The sequence below is a fragment of the Centruroides sculpturatus genome, unplaced genomic scaffold (assembly GCF_000671375.1).
Source record: "Centruroides sculpturatus isolate CEXI.00-Female unplaced genomic scaffold, Cexi_2.0 scaffold295, whole genome shotgun sequence".
In the NCBI taxonomy this organism is placed as follows: Eukaryota; Metazoa; Arthropoda; class Arachnida; order Scorpiones; family Buthidae; genus Centruroides; species Centruroides sculpturatus.
The window spans coordinates 734462-752009 of NW_019384603.1; the positions used below are offsets into that span (position 1 = coordinate 734462).

Consider the following 17548-nt stretch of genomic DNA (forward strand, 5'->3'; position numbering starts at 1 on the left):
TTTGCATAAACCTGTATATTTTTAATTTCATAGAGGTTTTTCTCTTGCATCTTTGACTATCTTCACAGCACTATTGTCTCTGAAGTCCTCATGTATCAATTGTGATACAGCACTTTAAATCACTGCTGAATTTCAAACATGAACAGATAAACCGTAAGATTGTAGTCTTAGAACTTGGATGCAATTTATAGCAATTTTGAATTTTAAACATTTTTAAAATTCCAATTTTTGTTTTATGTAATATTTATTAGTCGAGCATTCCCAAAGATGAACCAGAAGATTCCAAAGTACCCTTATTGTTTAGTGTCTTTTTAGTAATTTTTAGTGTCTTTTTAGTAATAAAGTAGTTTCATAAACTGTTAATCCGATTATTAATTTCTTTATAACAAAAAATACATTATTAATTGAAATTTTTTTATATGAATAACTGCACAATTAATTAATTTTGATCAAAAAATAAGAAGTAAAATATTGTAAGTGGGAAAACAATTCAAAAATCATGTGTTAGATTAATTGAGCCATACTATTGAATATTTCCATGTAATATGACAATTATTTACAAAAATATTCATTCAAATAAGACAAATTCAATAATAAAAATGTGAATTTACATTCAAATTTAATAACAAATTTTAGATTCTAAATTATGCTGCTTATTTTGCTCATATTTATGCTATCCAATGCTTTGAATGCTTAGCAATGTTGTTAGCTTTGATTCATCTTAAAAACAACACAGAATCTTTAACTTAATAGTTTATGCTCTTAGATACGAACAACAATCATTTTAAACCAAAATAATTCTTGACGTATAATTAAAAATATAAACGTCTGAAAGAATCATCGTATATTTATCAACACGATTAAATTTCAGCAGATAAATAAGCCAATTTGATCTAATCAGCTAAATTATAGAAAGTTATACCTAAGCTATAAAATAGGATATAAGATTGTTTCAACTTAAAAATATATTTTTTCTGCCACTTAAAATATTCAGGGTCTTCCAAAATGAATGCTACCATTTTAAATTACTGTAATTATGTTAATTATTATTTGAGAATTATGCAAGGTACATTAATCAATAGTAAAACGGCAAGTTTCATCTCCCATCTGCATTCAAACATCTTATTATCTACTACCTCTAGAAAGCATTGTAAACGAAAATGGTGACTCTAGAACAGAGAAGGTATTTCACACTCTGCAGTTCAATCAGTATCACTTGCCATCGTGCGACACAAGTAATCTGCACAAACCGTAGAATTGTGGCTTCCGTAGGAGGAGTTACTAGGGATATGCTGTATGCAGGAAGACTAAGAGTGTTGGTTGTACATATACGAGGAGAAATTTTAACGGGCAAATGTGAAACTTGGAGTGTTCCAACGTTTTATTGTACATTACATTCTCAAATAATAAATATAATTTCAATAATTTAAAATGGTAGCATTCTTTTTATAAGATCCTGTATTTCTTTTCAATGTTTTTTTTTTTTTTATTTACATATAAATCCAGTGTCAACACTTTTGGGATTATAAATTAATCAAGCAATAAATATTTATGTTTATATTGTTTTACCACCATACAGAGAAGCAAAAATATGTAAATTCACATCATTAAACCACCTTCAATTGTTTCCATTATAACACTTAGATTGTATTGTCCAATCATCAGCAATTGAAATTAGCAATCTTTGCCCTAAAGACTTATATAGTGAAAAATTATACTGTAACTTCTGAAAACATTTTTCAATAGCAATTCAGTTTAAAAATCTTATAATTTGCTTAATTATCCAGATCTCTTCTCATCAGATTGCCGATAAGCAGCCTTCTCTATCTAATATACTTGTAAACAGTAGATATCCACAATTGGATTTGGCAGGAGTCTCCAAAATTCCTGTACGACGTAACAATAAATTCTCGATTATAGAGACACTACAACCTCTTCGAGGCAAAGATTACCGGAATACAAAACCGTCACCACTATACGTAGGGTCGCCAACTCTCCGAATTTGGCGAAAATTTTTACAAATCAAGGCTTATTCGTCTCATACTTACTCGACAGAACAATCAACTTAAAACAGATTAGAAGATGGTATTTTTACACCGCCAAGAGTAAAGGTGCAAGTATGCAGACGCGAGCGAGCGAATTTTCCGAGCGAGCAAGAATACTTGACGAGAAGAAGTGATGACGTTTCGCACTCTTGTAATAAACAAGACACATATGTTTCACACTCTTCTCGCCACATATTCTTGCTCGCTTGCATCTACATAGTCACAACCTAAGAAAAGAGTTAAATCTCTCAAAATGTTTCACTCCCGGAACAGAAACTTCCAGGATCAATTCTTTTGGAGTCGGCAAGCCACTCAGTCAGAATTGCTAACGAAAGGAGAAAACATTCCGAAAACGCGTCAATGTAAGCAATTTCGGCTTCCCCATTTGACAGCAATCCAAATTTTACTAGAATCATCATTAAGAAAATATACATAAATACCACATTAAAACAAAAAAAATTTTTAATTTCAAAGCTACTACTAAACATCGCCATTTTAAATGTGAATAATTACATTCTCTGACCTATTTAAACTTAGAAATAGATTACAACTCGAGACATTACACTTCGTAACGTAGAATTTCATAGAATTCTCCATCGATCCGCAACCCTCAACCCCATCTGGCCTTATAATGCATTCACACCCTTAATAGCGAAGACATTATTCACTATTTAAACCCACATAAATGGCGTGAATCCTTTTTTACTTATGATCCATTTCCTGTAAACATTAACATCGTAAGCATTCGAGTGGACGTAATTTACACATATTTTTTTTAAATTTAAACCCTTTTAATGATTATTTTAAAAAATAGAGAGATTTAAAAGGAAGTAACTTCTAGAGTAAAGGAGAGAAGCAGTAAAACATTTGGATCGAGGTTATTAACGAAGACAGACTTTAGTCTGAGGTTATTATACTCTATTCGCCATATTCTTCGTCCTGTAAATGTGTACATTTCACCGGAACATTAAATCGCTTACCGTACGAAATTAAACGACGAATTGCCGAGAAAAATAAAAAAAGAAGTCGAAGGATCCACAAATTTCATTCATAATACACAATTCGGCTAATACAATAGTTTATAATAAAATACAACCTCGTCCTACCTCACTTTCGACGCCATCTTTAATCTTGCCGTCGTCACAATATAAAAGGTACAATTGGTTCGAATTCCACCAATCGGAGAGAGCAGGGATAACTTTTAAATTCAAATTTGTAATATGCGCTGTTTTCCGGCCACGCTATTGGACGATCGGACGGCTGTCAACTAATCAGGCTCTGAGATACGACGAGAAAACGTAGAGAGTAGTCAATGATGAAATAGATTATTTTATGAGTAGAAGATAACTCGTGAATATTTTCAGGTTCGTTTAAGTGTTTTGAAATGTTGTTTGTTTGCTAATGATATATTAATTATATTGACGGAACGGAAACGGAAGAATAAGGGAGATTTTTACAAATGTTGCTAGCCTCTCACAGGGTTTCGTTGGTTGATCTAAAATGGCGACCACGAGGCACAAATCCGACATTTTATTTAATTCTTTATGCGTTTGTCGGAATATTTAACTGTCAAATCCATCACAAAACAATACATTTATAAACTGTGTAACACCATCGAGCCTTACACACACATGTAAACAGCATGTAAGACGAATCAATAACATGTATAAGAATAGGAAGGACCAAACAATTCATTCAAAACTCTTAGAAATTAACGAGTTTTCGTGAAATTAATTTGATAAACAACCTTTATATATAATAAACATTCATTATTTTTGCACTTAATGCCATTTATAAATGATTTGTCTTCCTCCAGCAATTGCTATTTCATAGTTTATAATGTGATGCATCTTCATCAAGTTTGACAGATGAAGAATTTAAAATCCTTAATTTTGCTTTCAAAATTTAATAAATTTTGGCACTTGAAGTTGTTTTAAAAATTATTTATTCAGTTATTTTTCAAATTTAATATCAAATCTTTTACAGTAAATACATTTTAAATTGCTTATAGCATGAATCAATACCCTGTATAATAGGAAGGGCCAAAATCATCAAAATTTTTGGAAATTAATTTAATAAACAATTGATATTTTGCACTTAATACCATTTTATAAGTGGAGTGAGGATTTAAATTCTTCCTCCATCATTTTATTGACATTTTATAGTTTATATTTGATGCAATTTTTGACAGATGAGGAGTTTGAATCTTTAATTTTACTACCAAATTTAATTAATAATTTTTAGTATTTGAATGTGTTGAAATTGTTTTTAAATTGGTTTTATTTCTTGAAATAAATAAAATTTATTCAGATATTTCTCAAATTTAATACTAACTTTGCATGTACATTTAAATTGCTTCTAACATGAAGAATCAAAGGAAATTAACATTTTCCATAGTCAATTAATACACAAAATTTACAATATAATTCCAATCATAAATGAAATTAAAGATTCGAATACTTCCTCCAACATTTTATTGCTGTTTTATAGTTTATAGTTGATGCAATTTAAGTTTGACGGGTAAGGAATTCAAATCCTTAAATTTTGCTATCGAATTTAAATAATTTTTAGTACTTTAATACATTAAAATTGTTTTTAAAATTTTGTTTTTAAGTAAATGAAAATTATTTTTTAACTTTGTGAATTAATTTGTAAGATTTATAATAAGATTCAACCTTATACGTGCGTTTAAATTGCCCGCGATATGAATTGATAGTCCGTGTAAGGAGGAGAATTGAAGAGATTCGATTGAAATCTTTAAAAGATCAATTAATTCTCATAAATTAAAAGTTTATAAACAATTTTTGTATTTAATAACCTGTATTTTGATTTAATAGAATTTAAAAATAGAATACTACTATGCAATACTACTATGCTACTACTATGTAGTCAGTGCCGGCCCGAGGCAAGTTTTAGGATGGAGCGAGATCCTATTATGGCGCCCCTTTGGTCAGTAGCGTAGCGAACATAACTGGCGCTCGGGGCACGCCACTTTATTGGTGCCCCCTCCAGAAACACATAGTTTGTCTTGGAGACCATTTGGGCGCCCCTCTGCGAGTGGCATCCGGTGCTTGATACACCCCATTGCACCCCCTCACTACGCCACTGCCCTTGGTTGCCCCAAATTTATACCCTTTAATTTTCTTTACCACTGAGGCGCCCCCTAGGACTTAGCGCCTGGAGCGGCTGCTCCTTTCGCCCTATGGTAGGACCGGCTCTGTATGTAGTAGCATAGTAGTACAATACTACACTAATACTACTATTTTGAAATTTAAAATTTTTGAATGAATAAAATTGTATTTTGTCTATCATTTGTCGTAAAGGAAAAAGAAATTATTCTTTAATGTCGTTAATTACTATTATTTTTTTTTATTATTATTATTTTTTTTACTCTCTACTTTCCTTTATAATTTCCTGTGTGTTAAATGTATGTTTTCCTAACAAGAAAATGAAAAATTATTCAATTTAATTTTTAATAATCCAGGTAATGTGAATTAATTGTTAAAATAGTTTTAAGTTTATAATTTATTAGTAGCCTGCTTGAAATTTTGCCCGTTTTAACTCCATAGTTGAATGGCTGAAATAGTTAAGATGCGAGCCAATCAACTTGAAGGAACCAAGTTTTAATCCGGGCGGACAACCCCAGAAATTCTTCCTTTATGATGTGTCCTGGATATGTCGGGTTCTATTCCTTGTCACTTGGCTGCCTTCATTTTGGATTTGGTAAGGAAAAAAGCTCTTTTGGTTGCTCACAGGACAGAGAGAGTCAAAAATGAAAAATAAAAGTTATTACCTTTAACAGGAAAAGTGTTTAATCTCTTTGCCATTTTAATATTGAATACGATAGATTTGTGACTAATGTGAGGATAGGAAGTAGTGGGTGCAGTTCTGGGGACAGGGTTGGAATCTGTATAGTAACATTTTAAAATCTAGTTTCAAATACATAAAGAGAGAAAAACAAATATAATAATCCAGAGGTTACTCTGGAAAATTTTAAGTCACTAACCATTTCGCCAGTTTCGAAACTTTTTTCCCACTTCAAATTATTTATTGCCACCAGTTTTACATATTAATTAATGCAGGTGCTGGTAACCTTAACATATTAAGTTGTTACTTAGAAATAGGGATCGTTTTTAATGAATAATTTCAAATACTTGATTACAATAAACAGCATTTCACATGTTCTATCATGTCAAAATTTTTATGCTTTGATTTTTTTTTCAGTAGACTAAAATGGAAAAAATATACCATTCCAAAAAATTTCCCAGATTTTCTGTCAGTCAATAAATAAAATCTGTAATCTGGAAACACTGGGCGGCATTACATGAAAACTGTCTGTCTTCGGTTTCAATGTCACTTACTGCTTTCCTATCCGAACTTGCCATATGTTGTGACATGGTTAGGTGTGTGGTGCACGGGACTTTTATCACATCGAAGCTCAACATTCTGCTGTTTTTCCTGAAGCATGCCTTGCGATTCAATTTTGAAATAAGTGGAATAGGGTTTTTATCATCAGTATTATAATTTTATTGCTAGTTTAATAAAAATATCACCAAGTGACAATTTTGGCACTTTATAGCTGATAAGCTGAGTGATTTCTGATAAGCTGAGTGTTTCGTATTGAAGTAATAGAAGAGTCTGAAATGTTCTAGTTCCAAGCTTGCGATCACTTTTTGTGGCTCTGGATTGGTCTCTCATAAGATATTTGGAAACAAAAATGCACGTTCATTAAGTGGTTATTCAAAATTTAACACAAAACTTGTACGTTAAAATGTTTTCTTGTTTTTCCGTATATAAATAAATATAATCATTTGGTGATTTCATTATTAATGACTAATTATCTGTAAATAATCATATCTTTAAGGTATGGAATTTATTTTGAATAATTTTTTATTCAAATTAATTTAGAGTTAAAACAGATTGAGAGAGAGAGAAAACACTCTCAAGTTGAAATTCAATTAGTATAAATGCTACAGTACTCTTTGATATTTTCTAAACAAAATAATCTAATAAGATCTGAATATTTTATCTTTAGTAAGATAATATATTAAACATAAGATTCTAATAATAACTAAATACAATAATTTTGTGTTAAATGATTCATACATGAGTAATGAAAATATTGTATAACTAGGAGCTTTGCCCCTTATTTCCAATGTAGATTATAGCAAAAATTTCACATTTCATCATTTCTGTTTTAATTAAAGATATCTTCTTACTCATTTACTGGAAGTAATGACAAACACCAAAAAACCTTTAAACTCCAGTAACACTAATAAAACATTTAATAAATATTAAACAAATGCTTTTGATCTTAACCAAGGATCTGCTTTAGGTTGCAAACCAATGGAATTCCAAAATTGGAATGCATAGAACCGAACATTTTGAAAAATATTTTTAAATTAATTAAACAATTTGGAATACATAACTCTTACAAAAAATATAAGTGCATGAATTAAAAATATATATAAATACAACATATATGCACAAATTATATTAGGAACAAGCCTTAAAAACAAATAATAAAAGTCAATTTGTGTCAGCACCGTCGGGTTTATCGTACAAGTTTCACCAGGCATACGATACAGTGCTACCATCCTTAAAATTTGAGCTTGCCTGTCAGGCCGGCCTTGTATATTTCTAAGGCTTCCAGAGCTCTTATTAACCTGGTGTTAAAGGAGGTCGGCTTGCACTTTGAGGTAAATGGAGTAGGTGGATAGGGTGGTGGTATGCCTTTCGTTCACAATGTTGTATTTGTGTTCCTATACTCTTTTTTTTGTACTGAGCATTTAGTGGAACCAATGTACACCAAATCACTTTGGAACCTGTTGTCCCTCACTGGAACACTAAACATCTGGGGCTTTTAAGATTGTAGGTTTTGTCTTTTGCATTTCACAATAACTTACATATTGTGTGGGATCTTTTATACGTAAGCCTGGTACCTATTAGGGCAGCTATTTCTTTAGGTAAGACTTGTTAAGCGTCGGTTATATTCAACTATAGTGCACTTGGAATTAGGGTTGCAATTCTGACTTCTGTTGGAAGTCGGTTGTGTGTTAGATGTGTTGCGCATGTCCTGTTGGTTGGAATAGGTATGTGCCAAACAGCATATTAGGTTCCTTTTGTATCTGTGCTGTTTTGTACAAGCGATGCTGGCTAAGCTATACAAAAAACTAGTACTAGCTCTAACTAGGGCTAGGGCTGAATTTGAATTCCTTTTGGAGTGCCAGAAATAATGTTTTTTCTATGACAGTTTATCAAATACATCTCCCCAAGGATTGTGAGTTGATAATACTGAGGCTTAGAATATTATGCTTGAGAAAGGATGTGTATTCTAGATTCAAAAAATTGATTAAGGTGGAAAATGTTCTATTCAAACAAAACCCATGTAATTTATGCTAATTATCTTTTAATATTAAATATTAAAATTTTCAATAAATTATAATGAAATTAAGATTTTTTGACTGAATTCAATTAGAAACATATTGAAAAACTATATTAAAGTAAAAATACAGGTTTTCTACGCTAAATTTTTATTAATTAATTTTTTAAATTGCTGCCAAATTTACCACAGATCTGCAATTTATATTCAACTAAGTGCATTCAAGACAACAGGTTAAGGTTGAAATCATTTAACTTTTATTAAATGTTTTATTTGTGTTACTGGATTTTAAAGGTTTTTTGGTGTTTGTTTATTTTAATTTCTCTTTTCTGGCTGGTACTGGCCATTCCTGTGCATGATTTGGGCTGCAGCCCTTTGATAGACAAATGAAGACCATACAGTCCATCATATATATATATTGTAATTTGTTAGTACTGCTTGCTCCAAAGGCTTTGCTCACTTGTTAAAAAATTTTGTGATTTATCACTTCCTGGTGCTGGCTGTTTTTTGTTATTTCACACAGTATTTGGTAATTCTGTTACCTTTGACTGGACTATTGTCTGAGATCTCACTGCATAACTTCAATGATCTGATAGAAGTAAATATGTTCTACAAAACATATGTACAGGATTTTTAAAAGGATGGTGTTTTAAAAGTACATACATTCTTTTTTATTAACACAGTTTATTAATTATATAGGATATAGGCCTTTCTTTTATTTTCTAAATTCTTTCAAAATGGGTTAAACTTCCTGCATGAAAGTCTAGATCAAGGGTGGTGAACCTATGGCACATGTGTCCAAAGTGGCATGTAAGGAGAAATTATCTGGCAAGTAATGTTTCATATGATTTTGGTTTATCACCTGACCTTTTTTTCACTCAGCTTTTTACGTTTATTTAAATGAAAGCGTATTCATTTAATTTATTTAAATATCATTATTCAAAGTCGAAAACATTGGCGCACACAAACATTTTTAAAGCTAAGTATGCTTACAATATGACATGCTGGCTCTAAACAGTTTGCCACCCCTTTGTCTTTTGCATTTCACAATAACTTACGTATTGTGTGGGATCTTTTATACGTAAGCCTGGTACCTATTAGGGCAGCTATTTCTTTAGGTAAGGCTTGTTAAGCGTCGGTTATATTCAACTATAGTGCACTTGGAATTAGGGTTGCAATTCTGACTTCTGTTGGAAGTCGGTTGTGTGTTAGATTAATGTTTTGGCTTCCAAGCTGCCCTTAATAATCTGTTTCTTAACATTTATTAAAATTTACTAAGCAAAGTTGATAACTGCATATAATTAAAAATATTTAATATATAGCCACATAATGCACATAATTAATTAGAAAAAATTATTATTCTTTGCAAAATACAGAAGAACACAGGAGGAGGTAGACAGCAAAAGAGATTTATACATATCAGAGATCAAAGTCATCTGCAGACGGGACAGTTGCCCTTGCCCTCTCCTGGGATTGAGTAAAATATTTCACAAATTATAATCGTAAAAGTGATTGAGATACGTAACTTAAACCCTCAACTGTGGGACCCTTTGATGCAATGCTGTTCTATAATCTATTTGTGAAAAACTCCAAAAATAAATTCATTGATGTACAGTGCTTATTTGTTTCCAAGTTCTGCACCTCCAGAAAAGTTTTCTGTGAATGTTTCCCTTGCATTCATTCCAATATATGGTACACCAGTTGAGAACACTGTGATACATTTGTTAATGTAGTGAAATACTCTTACGTTGATTATTTTACAATAAAAATTTTTTAAAATTTCAGATTTTAAATATTTGGTATTAAGAAAATGTTATCTTATTTTGCCCCAAAAAGTATTCTGTTTTAATATTGATCACATTTAATTTGACTAGAGGTAGGTGGTAATGATGTCATCATGTATGTGTCTGAACGGTTTGCAAGATTTGCAGGTTCGAGTCCTGTTCCAAGTTGATTCTTATTTTCCAGAAATTTTTAAATTAGAAATTAATTCATTATAATCGCATTTAATTGTACTATGAAAAGTTACTTGAGGGTTGCTTCTTGTATGCATAATTAGTCTGTTTTAAATATAATTTAAATTTTTGATGNAATTCCGATTTTCAAACATTTGAAGTAATTGCCTCGAGTCCCCTAGGAAAGGGTAGGCCTTCGGGTACCACTTTTGTGCATTAATAACAATTTGGGTGAAATTATGCCATTGTTGGATCAACAGCACATTCTTGCAGTAAAAATAAAATTAAATTGAGGTAAATGTATATAAATTTCAATGAGATTTAATAGTAATTTTGATTTATATGCAAATTTCTATTTTTGACAAATTGAATCTGTATTCTGTATATCTGAATTGAATCAAATTATACTGTAGTGAAATTTACCTATTTATCATCATGGGAGTTTCAGTGATTGATTATATTATCATGTGATAGATTGAGAGACTGGCTTGAAAATTCTTATCTCCGACGATTACTTGTCAAAATACTTTGTCCTTGGCCATTCTGAATTTTGGATCACACTTAGATAAACGTAATGAAGTAGAGCAAGTGAGTGAGAGACTAATTTGGAGAGCGGAAGCTAAAGACGTTTCTAGGGGTGAACGCTAAAAAGATGTTCAGCATTATTAGCTCCTTTGAATAACAATATCGAAGAATTTTATAAATCAATGATAAAAATTATTTGGGACTCTGTGAGACATTGCAGCTTAGTTACTAAACAGAAGACTGTTTGTTTGCACCCTTGTGGATGGTTTGATAGTGACTGTAAATCAGCAAAAAAAATTAAAAACAGAGTATTGAGAGTTTTTTTGTAGTAACAGAAATAAAGAAAATCTTGTTGAATTTTGCAATCTTAAAACCTGTTTTTGTTCCTTGTGCAAAGCTAAGAATAAAAAATATTGGAATAGCATGAACTATTACAATTAATTACAATCAGCTAAATCTTAAAAGGAATTCTGGTCAATTATAAATAAGATAAATTTCAAGAGATGACCCGACAATAGCATTTCAATTAATAGCCGAGAAGCTTTTCTAGAGGAAAGTTTTTGTGCCCTGACCGTAGAGTTAGCTCTAAATGCTACAGTGGAATGTTTTTCTCCAATTCTAGATATCCCATTTTCCCTAAACAAACTAAAAACTACAATTGCTAAGTTAAAGAACAAATCTTCTACTGCTTCTAACGGCATCAAAAATGGACACGTTAAACACTTACCTGAAAAAATGTTTATTACGAATATGTTAAGTTTTTTGAACAGGATAATAGATTTGGCTATTTTTCCACAAGACTGGAATGATTTACAAGAAAGGGGATAAGTCTGACTCCTGTAACTATTGCCCAATTGCATTGTTGAATAATTTCAGAAAGTCATTGATTGGATTACTGTCTAGCCGATTGATTAAAAGCTATAGTATTATTTCGAGATTTTAAGGATCATTTGTCAAAGGGAGAGGAGCCAATTATAATGTTTTTATTTCAGATGCATTAATACAGATAGTCTTAGCAAGGGAAAACAAAGTTTACTTGGTTTTTGTCAACATGGATAAAGCATTTGATAAGGTCAGTCTTAACATTTTGAGTGGAAAACTTCACAGAATGAACATTTCTGATTCCTTTATTTGTCTAATTATAAACTTATTACTTAATACAAATTATCGTGTACTTCTGAATTTCAAGTTTTCTAAAAGTGTTGTTTCTAATAAGGGTGAACCCTTAAGTCCTCTTCTATTTATTTTATTCTTCAATGATCCACCTAATATTGTATTTTCTCCCATTTGGAAAGCTTGGGATTTTTTTTTAAATGAAACGGATGATTTACATTGTCTTATATACAATGACAATATACTGTTGCTGGCTGACTCTATAGAGTTTTTTTTCAAAGAAAAGAAATTGCTGACACTACAAAAAAAATAAAACGAATTATTTTAGAAATAACTTTAAACTTTTTGATGTTTTTTTTTTGAAATCAAAATGAACATAATCCCAATTTGGAGTCTCGATCTTTTGGTGGAATTGGAGAAAGTTCGGCTGCAGTATTTTAAACATCTCTATAAATTAAAACAATCGGTCCCCGGACTGATTCTTAAGTTCGAATTGGACAGACCTCCAAAAAGTCAAGGTTATGAGAATTATTTTGATATTTTGGTCAAAGATAATTGATTTGTCGTCTTGAAATTTGCTATACAATGTTTATAATGTATTATTAAAGATGGAGAAATCTGCTAAAAGAAATTGGCTGCTTTGGATCATAAAATATTTAATGACTTGGGTTATTCCTTTATTTTTTATTTTTATTTTTTGAACCAATTTCCTTTCTTATTGAGAACCCATCTGTACGAGATAATGATCAAAACCAAGACCTGTATTATTTGTTAATGTATCAAGGCTATGTTTATGATGGAGTATTTGGCTGGCAAACCAGGTATTATTTAAATTATATGTAAGTTATCTTGTTAAAAGTTTAATTATGCAATTGTGTCCAAATAAATTTCATATTATGATAAGGGGTCGTCGTTTGGAAATTTCGAATAATAGACTTTGTCTTTATTGTAAAAGCACTGTTGATTCACTAATAACTCATATCTTCGACTTTTAAGAATGAGTTTTTAAGCTTGAAAGAACTTGAACAATTTCATAATTTTTTGAAGTTATTATTTCCTTAATTAAAGCAATGTTTTCTCCTTATTTTTGAGAATTTACAATAAAATTTCATTTTTACATAGGTTTAATAATTATTTTGGTATGTAATTATTCCTATCAAATTAGATACAGGAAAACCTTGTCAGTTCAAAATTCTGGGATATAATATTCGCAACTTTGAATTATCCAAGATCTACATATTTCTGTAGAATATGCAAATGCCACATAACTGATGTAATTTATTAAGCAAACAGAACAGACTACTTATACAGAATACTATTTTCATTGAATAATAATAATAATAATGATATAAATAAACTGCAACTAAACTGTACGTGTCCAGTAAGAACCTCACGGGTTGCCAGATATGTAGATTGTATAAAAAGTAAAGCAGAATTCCTTGAAATGTAGCCCAACTTATTTTATAGTGATGCAAAAATAGTACATTGTTCATATGTAGTAGCCTGGAGCCCTACAAATATCTCAACTGCTATTTGTAGCCCAATCTTGCAATCTCAAAAACCAGTAGTATTTTATTAGATAAAAGAAAAGGGGGCAATTTATGTATCAGGTAATACCCAAAACTGTGTTACTGTAAAAGCAAAGCCATTAGAGTTGTTATTGGTCTACAGTCGACCCCCTATAACACTGTTGATAATTCCATTTTATATGAATTCCATGTTGTACGAGTCACTTAGATTTTACAAATACATGTGCCGGGCTGTGAACGACTCACGTATTTGTAAAATCTAAGTGACTCGTACAACAGGGAATTCATATAAAACGGAATTATCAACAGTGTTATAGGGGGGGTCGACTGTATTGTTCTCTTACAGCATAGAGGCACTTTGATCTAAATGAACAAGTTACATACACATATCACAGTTTGGACAGAATTTTCGCTTCAAATTAAAAAGTAGCCTTATTTCAAACTAACCTAATTCCTTGACATGTAAATCTTTTTATCTTTAGCCGGGACAAAAGTACAGATATGAACTATTGGAGTTTGAATTAACGAGGATTTCCTGTATCATTAAACTATTTTTAAATTAATTTTGGTGAGTAATAGTGTTCAAAATCACTTACTATATACAAGTAAAGCAGGAACTTGCATATAAAAAATAATGCAGTAGAATCCACTTATCATAATCACAGATAATGTAATTGGAATTATTGCTTCCCAAAACATCTAAATTTCTATTATTGTCAATGCGAAGCCCAGATGAAAGGGAAGGAATGTTAGATCATCATCTTTGGGTAAATAGGTATTTTTAAGCCATCGTTTCACACTATTGAGTTTAGTGTGTGATCGGCAATGTGAATTTGTTACCAGTTATCATTATCAATCTTAACCAGACCTTGAAATGTCAAGTATTGTTTTAATCATTACTTGTTTATATTTCGGTAGTTTAAACTTCTAGAATTTTTTATTTCAATTGTACATTAGCTAAAGATGGTACTACAAAAATACGGCTTGCATATGAGAGTTTACAAGTTACACATATTTTTAATGTCATATTCAACAAAAGCAGACTTTCCACTTACTGTAGTTTTATTTACCTATCCACATTATTAGTCCATTATCACCATCTGTATAGGAGAGTCCCAAAGTGATTACAGTAAGTGGATGCTACTGTGTATACATAGAGTGATTGAATGAAAAGTTTAATTGCAAAGAGTTGTAGACTTGGTAAACAGTTTCAAATGCTATCATTCAAGTCTATAGTAAATGAATATTCAAGATTTTAAAATGTGTTTTGCAATAAAGCAGAGATGTAACAAGCACAGTTGTCTTACAATATTGCCAGGTCTGACTATCAGCATCATTGTGTTTACTTCTTGCAAATAAACTTTTCACTTCATCACCTGATTAAATTCATTTCAGATTGATTTTATTTGCTTGAAAATTAATTTATTCCCCTTTTTAACAGGATGATCCATTTGGAAAGGAAGAAATCTCTTATTTGCTATGCAAAGTTTATATAATGAAACTTTTGTGCAAGAATGAGTTCGACCCAATCAATAGATCATTCCTTGCATAATGCAGCTACAATTAACGAAAGCAGACATCACGATACTCTTAATGGCGTCGAAGAAACCGAGCAGGCTCAACTGTTTGAAACATTACAAAATATTGTTTCGCTCGATGCAAGTACTCTGCCACAGACCACCATTTCTCAGCCAATTAATGCTAATCTACTGCAGGCTTCGGCACCGATCAGTCATATGTCAATGACGAATATGTCAATTCAATCTTCTTTGCCGCCGTTTTCCGTGCCTACAAATAACAACATGGTGTCGACTTGGTTAAATAACAATTTGCTAAAAGTACAATCTAGACCCATAGCTTCTTCAGGGATTCTTCCACCTGTTACGGAATTACATCCTGCATTGCGCGCAGCTAGCAATTTTAGATTGTTAGAACTTAACCAGTCTTCAGTCATCCCTTCTTGTCCGACGAGTATACAGCCAGTTACTCAAAACATTCTTCCAATTTCTGAGAACAGTAATAATATGAATAAAAGTCCAGTTTCCAATAAACCTCATGCTTTCACAATTGCAAACAATGATAATAATTCCCTTCATCATATTTCAGTTTCAAAGGTGAAATTACCAAATATACAACAACCATTAGTTCAGCAGTCATTACCTCTTAATTCCTTACCTAATATCTCAGTTTCAAATGGTAATCAGCCATTCGAAATGCTAACAAATAACTTAGTGACGTCGCAGTCGATGGAACCGGATAATCTAATGAATTCTCTTGTATCCACTTCATCTGTCACAAATTTATTATCGAATAATTTGATGGGTTGTAGTCCATCTTTAATAAAGGCATTTGGATTGAATGCACAAGATGAAAATCTAAATTTATCTGCAAATACTTGTAATAACGGCATGTACGATAACATTGGTAATCAAACATTACAAACTTCGGTAGCAGAAAGTCAGTATCAGAAACAAATCGTTAATCATTCTAACCAACTTTCTAACGATACTCAGACTTACTTCACAGATCTTTCTACTCAAGCATTAACATTGTCTACTCCGATATTAACTTCTTCCGGTACCGCGTCAGATAGGTTTGCGAAACATTCACCTAATTTAAATGCAGACTCTTCCGAGGATACCACTCTCTTGTCATCCATCGAAGAGACACGATGCTTCAAATGCAAGTTCTGTACATTCATTAGTCTTCACAAACATCTAGTCATATCTCATTTAAAATCATCTCATCATAAGAATTTAGAAATTTCGGAACCATTAAAGATTAGAAATGAAGTGCCCATAGAAGTGAGTAAGATGCCAGACAATAATTTAGAACAAGGGAATATTTTAATTGAGAGAGAGAATGTAAATTACAATTCAGAAGCAACTATATCCTCAAATTTGATAAATCAAAAGGATATAAATAATACTCCAGTTTCGGAAGAGACCGACAATCGTTTTCTCTGCGGTAAATGTCGTAAGGGTTTTTCGTCTCTCGAAGCATGTCGCCATCACATGGTTTCGGATCATAGTGTGAAATGGAAACGTGTCCGTCTAGAACGAATAGTCAGCACTCAGAATTCCGGAGTAAATAAGTCAAATGGAAACCAAAACGTAACTGTAAATAAATCGGGAGTTATTCTTTTGGAGTTGAACAGTAAAGGAACAACGCCGACGACAAAAGCCATAAATCAAAAGTTTAAAAAGTCGAGAGAGAATAAAAATGAACCGGAAACCAAATTAGTGATTGCAATGAAGAGACAGAGAGGAGAAGTAACTTCTCGTCAGAAATCTTGGCAAAGAAAATTAAAGAGAGAGTACGGATCATATATGTAAGTGAAATTTTATTTTATTTCTTAACAAAGTTAAACCAAGGTGATCAAATGATAATTAGTAGTAGCGTAAGAAATCTGGTGGTGCTGCAAGTTACTCGGTGATGCTTCGAGTCGACGGTACGACGAATGCGGCCAGCTCATGACATCGCTCAGAGTGACTTGTAGCACTATCAACTCCATGCACTGTTTTTCACGGGTTCTGTTTTCATTTGATCATCCTGTGTAAAGTTTCATTTAATAATTTATATTCCTAATTTCAGCTGCGAGTTTAAAGGTTGCAACATAAGGTTTCGACAGTTAGACAATTTAGAATATCATTGTAAGTGCCACGTCGCCGGTTGTTCTGCATTTAATTGTCCCGAATGCGGAAATCGCTTCGAACATTGGGGTAACATTGCCGGACATCTTTGGCGTCACCATTCTGTAGATTTAGAATTACATGCTTGTGATCAGTGTTCTTTTCGGTAAGTCCTTTTCAGATTTGACCACGGTGGGGGATTATGGGGCACATCTGAACAGATCACCCGTAAAAATTTCCTGAAGTTTAACTGCCTAAATTTTGGTCTTCTGGAGCAGTAGGCTAAGAATTAATATACTAAATACCATTGATAACCATGTGTGGCTATTAACAGTATTCAGTTACAGAAAATCTTCATTCGCCAGCT

General features: G+C 31.9%; 1 protein-coding gene across 2 annotated transcripts; it reads left to right on the top strand.

Annotated features, from left to right (window-relative positions):
* The first annotated feature begins 3096 nt into the window (after positions 1-3096).
* On the top strand, positions 3097-17426 carry LOC111625111 (putative mediator of RNA polymerase II transcription subunit 26). 2 transcript variants are annotated; one of them, XM_023368149.1, is made up of 4 exons: positions 3097-3409; positions 14032-14117; positions 14991-16880; positions 17144-17426. In XM_023368149.1, exons 3-4 carry the CDS (start codon positions 15064-15066, stop codon positions 17349-17351), a joined length of 2025 nt encoding a protein of 674 aa, XP_023223917.1. In that variant the 5' UTR covers positions 3097-3409; positions 14032-14117; positions 14991-15063; the 3' UTR covers positions 17352-17426. The 2 variants fall into 2 exon arrangements, with proteins under 2 accessions (XP_023223917.1, XP_023223916.1); XM_023368148.1 differs by lacking the exon at positions 14032-14117.
* Positions 17427-17548: the final 122 nt, after the last annotated feature.